This window comes from Aptenodytes forsteri, unplaced genomic scaffold (genome assembly GCF_000699145.1).
Source record: "Aptenodytes forsteri isolate BGI_AS27 unplaced genomic scaffold, ASM69914v1 Scaffold68, whole genome shotgun sequence".
In the NCBI taxonomy this organism is placed as follows: Eukaryota; Metazoa; Chordata; class Aves; order Sphenisciformes; family Spheniscidae; genus Aptenodytes; species Aptenodytes forsteri.
This window is the reverse complement of record NW_008795382.1, coordinates 8,690-11,945: the sequence shown is the minus strand read 5'-3', so window position 1 is coordinate 11,945 and position 3,256 is coordinate 8,690. Positions and strand designations below refer to the sequence as shown.

The 3,256-nt window shown below is 47.0% G+C and overlaps 1 protein-coding gene across 1 annotated transcript; it reads right to left on the bottom strand.

Annotated features, from left to right (window-relative positions):
- Nucleotides 1-110: 110 nt before the first annotated feature.
- Nucleotides 111-2,990, bottom strand: PPP6C (protein phosphatase 6 catalytic subunit). Its single transcript, XM_009280568.2, has 4 exons — nt 2,765-2,990; nt 1,539-1,618; nt 1,182-1,391; nt 111-442 (listed from the first exon to the last, which is right to left on the bottom strand). The coding sequence occupies exons 1-4, from the start codon at nt 2,973-2,975 to the stop codon at nt 194-196; spliced, it is 750 nt and encodes a 249-aa protein (XP_009278843.1). The 5' UTR covers nt 2,976-2,990; the 3' UTR covers nt 111-193.
- Nucleotides 2,991-3,256: the final 266 nt, after the last annotated feature.

Here is a 3,256-nt window from a genome sequence, read left to right as displayed (position 1 = left end):
CTCTAGAATTTTTTGGGGGGGGGGGGGGGGGGAGGGGAGAAACTTGCTACAGACACCGTAATACACAATAAATTTAGATAATTTAAAAATAAAAAAGGCAAGAGGCAGCATTTCAGCAGCAAAGTGCTCAATAAAAAGTATATTGTAAGGGGACCGCACAAGGGAAGAGGGAGACAGCAGGCGGGGAAAGGTCTCAGAGGAAATACGGTGTGGTTGTTCTAGGAGGAATTACACGTTCTGAATCTGGAACTGCGCGGAATAACTTTGGTTCTCTTGTATTTACATCTTTAAAGACCATGATTGACGCAATATTTCCACAGCGGTAGCAGTAATTTGGGGCGGACCATACCGTTACCAATTTCTCATCAAACATGAATTTATAGCCCTCGTGAACTAGCTGGTGCGCTCTGCAGATGAGCTTCAAGTTGTTGATGTGAACAAACTGTAAAGGAAAAAAGGAAGGTCAGTTTTCCCTGAGCGGCTGCATGCCACCGCCCACACAATAGCCCTGGCACACGCACGCCGTGAAGGGGTCAAAGAGAAGCTTTTTCACCCAGTGCACTGGAAAAAAAAATAAATCTGAGACCTGAGCAGCGAAAAACACCTATGAAACGCAGGTGACAGCTGCGATGCCCAAGTCTCTGCCGTCCGCAAGGCTCCATCCTTCCCAGACGTGCGGCGGAAAGGCCAGAGAGACAACGCCCGGCACGAGCCCGGCATTCGCAACGCAGCTGGTTGAGGAGCCTGGGAAGGTCAGCGCGTGTCAGCCCTGAGGAGTCTGCTCGCTGCTTTCCAAAGTAACAAAAATTAAGTCAAGAATTGTTAAGAAAAGTGGTACGGTATTTTTTTTCCTCCTAAATCCTTAGAAAAGTATTCCACACAAACCCCAGTGATACTAGTTAGTCTCACTGCATTACGCTTTTCAAAAGCAAGATCGGTATCATCGCATCTGGCAGTTGTGTTTATGCTTTTAAGGTCAAATGGCTCATTTTATCAAGTTGGCCTGAGTGAACCTTCTCCAGCACCATGACTGACTCGCAGTGGTCTTACAAGGAAGGTTCATCATCTCACAGCGCCCTTGATCCATTCGTCGCTAGGGGTAAACATCAAACTCGTAGCTGAACGCTTCAATTTATCTCATACCTGCAGTTACTTTGTGTTGCATACAACAGCATCATTACCTCATTCGTCACCTTCGCACCGAAGAGCCAGCCTGCTCCTCGCGGACTGATCGCCCACGTATCGACGTCTTCTGGATCAGACCAAACAAGGTCACAGAAAGCGCCTTTGTGAGGAATTTCTTGATTACGTTCAATGGTTCGAATCTGATCGAGTGTCTTGATGTCTGGAGAGAGACCACCATGCACACAGAGAATCTGCTCATCTATTAACTGGAGGGAAAAAAAAGACACGTGCAAAATACTCAATATTTTAATCCAGCCCAGAACGCTACCAGCGTGACCCTTAAAGGTCACCAATTCTAGCAGTCACATTCAGACAATCCACCTGTACTTTTTTAACGGAGCGTTTGCACTTACAGCTGCTATTGTGAGCATGTCAAAGACTTTGGTACAGTATCTCCAAGCATTAGCATTTCCGTATTTGGTTTGGCACTCATCTGTTAAACAGAGAATTTTTTTCTTCTTAATGGATCAGAAGGAATTCAGGCAATAAGATCACAGGCAAACACTTACAGCAGAACTCGAAAGCCAGACGTACAATAAAAACCCTATCGGGAGCACCAGTAACGGCCGGTGGGAAGCGCTCGGTCCTACTGCTGGCCAGGCCCACCCGCAGGCAGGGACCGAGGTGCCTCTTGGTCTTCACTGACTGAGCAACACGCCCGGCGGTGCAGAGAAAACACCCAACGCGGCTGACGATGCTTTCGGTGCTTCCCACGGCTGGCCGGCTGGGAACTGACCCTTGACCAGACCAGCCAAGCGCTTAAATTTGCAAATTTTATACAGCAGAATTGAGGCAGAAAGCGTGAACTGACCAGGGCTGGTGGAAGGTACTCTTGCCACAAACGGGAGTTACAGTGGCTTTGTTTAAAGCTTCACGAACCTGGCAATAAACCTGACGGGCAGGCGTTTCTTAAGCGACCTGTGAACATTTGTACTTGCTCTTGTTGAACATTATCCAAAAAAAAAAAGTAAGTAACAGACATTATTCTTCGTGGCAGGCGTTAGGTATTTTCCAGGATTTCCTCAGCTTTTATCAAAGCCTCACACAACCACAGAGAAGTTTCCAAGCAATTTAAACCCCTCAGTTTTTCAAACAGTTGTTCTGTTGCTTATTTCTTGCCAGTGGCATTTTCCCAGGTGCTCACTGTTGACAATAAATGACTTCCACAGCAAACCCTATGTGTGATACCGATTTTTAGTTATACTGAAACTTAAGGGGAATTACAGTAACATCATGGCTTCGCGTAGAACCTTCCACTACAAGACACTGAAGCACATTCTGCATAAATATATGCTCCTTCTCTGTCTCTAAAATTGAATGTGGCACCAAAAAAACCCAGAAACCCCAGACGCTGGAGGAAAGGAGCAGTGAGGTCCGGACTAAAACACGTTCTACTTCACGAACATGACGGTCGCGTTAACAAATGATAACATTCAAGTTCTACTGAGCCCGCTTCCCATCCAGTCCCAGGAAAGCCCCAGGTCGTGCTGCACTCAAAACGGGTTCCCAAAGGGAAAGATGCCGTACTCGTTTATTACACGTTAGCCCCCATTCAGAAATCGTTTGGATAAAGACTTACCATAAAATCCATACACTTGTGTTATCTGCCTGCTTTCATGATTGCCTCGCAACAGTGTGATACGATCAGGCCACTTAGCTTTTAGTGCAAGAAGGTAAGTGAAAGTCTCAAGACTATAATAACCTCTATCTACAAAGTCACCCTGCAAGTCAAAAAAACATTCGTAAATGGAGAAACAGTCAAATGGAAAAATGCAAAGTGAGACAGCCATCCTAAATTTCTCGCAGTGCATAAAGAAAACTAACGCTGAAGGGAAGCCGGGATCTGCTTGGCTCTATGAGAAGACGTTCTTTGGTCACTCGGAGTTTCAGGTTTGAACTGGCATGCTGCCGTCACGCCGCCGCACTCGTCGGGAGCTGCCCTGACACGTAACCCGACGGACCCTCAGGACGCCCCTTGCTAAGGCAGGACGCAGCCTGCTGCGTGACAGGCATCGCGCTCCGCTCTTCCCGCGTCGCTTCGCGCCACGTAGCTCGTACTTAACAAAATAAA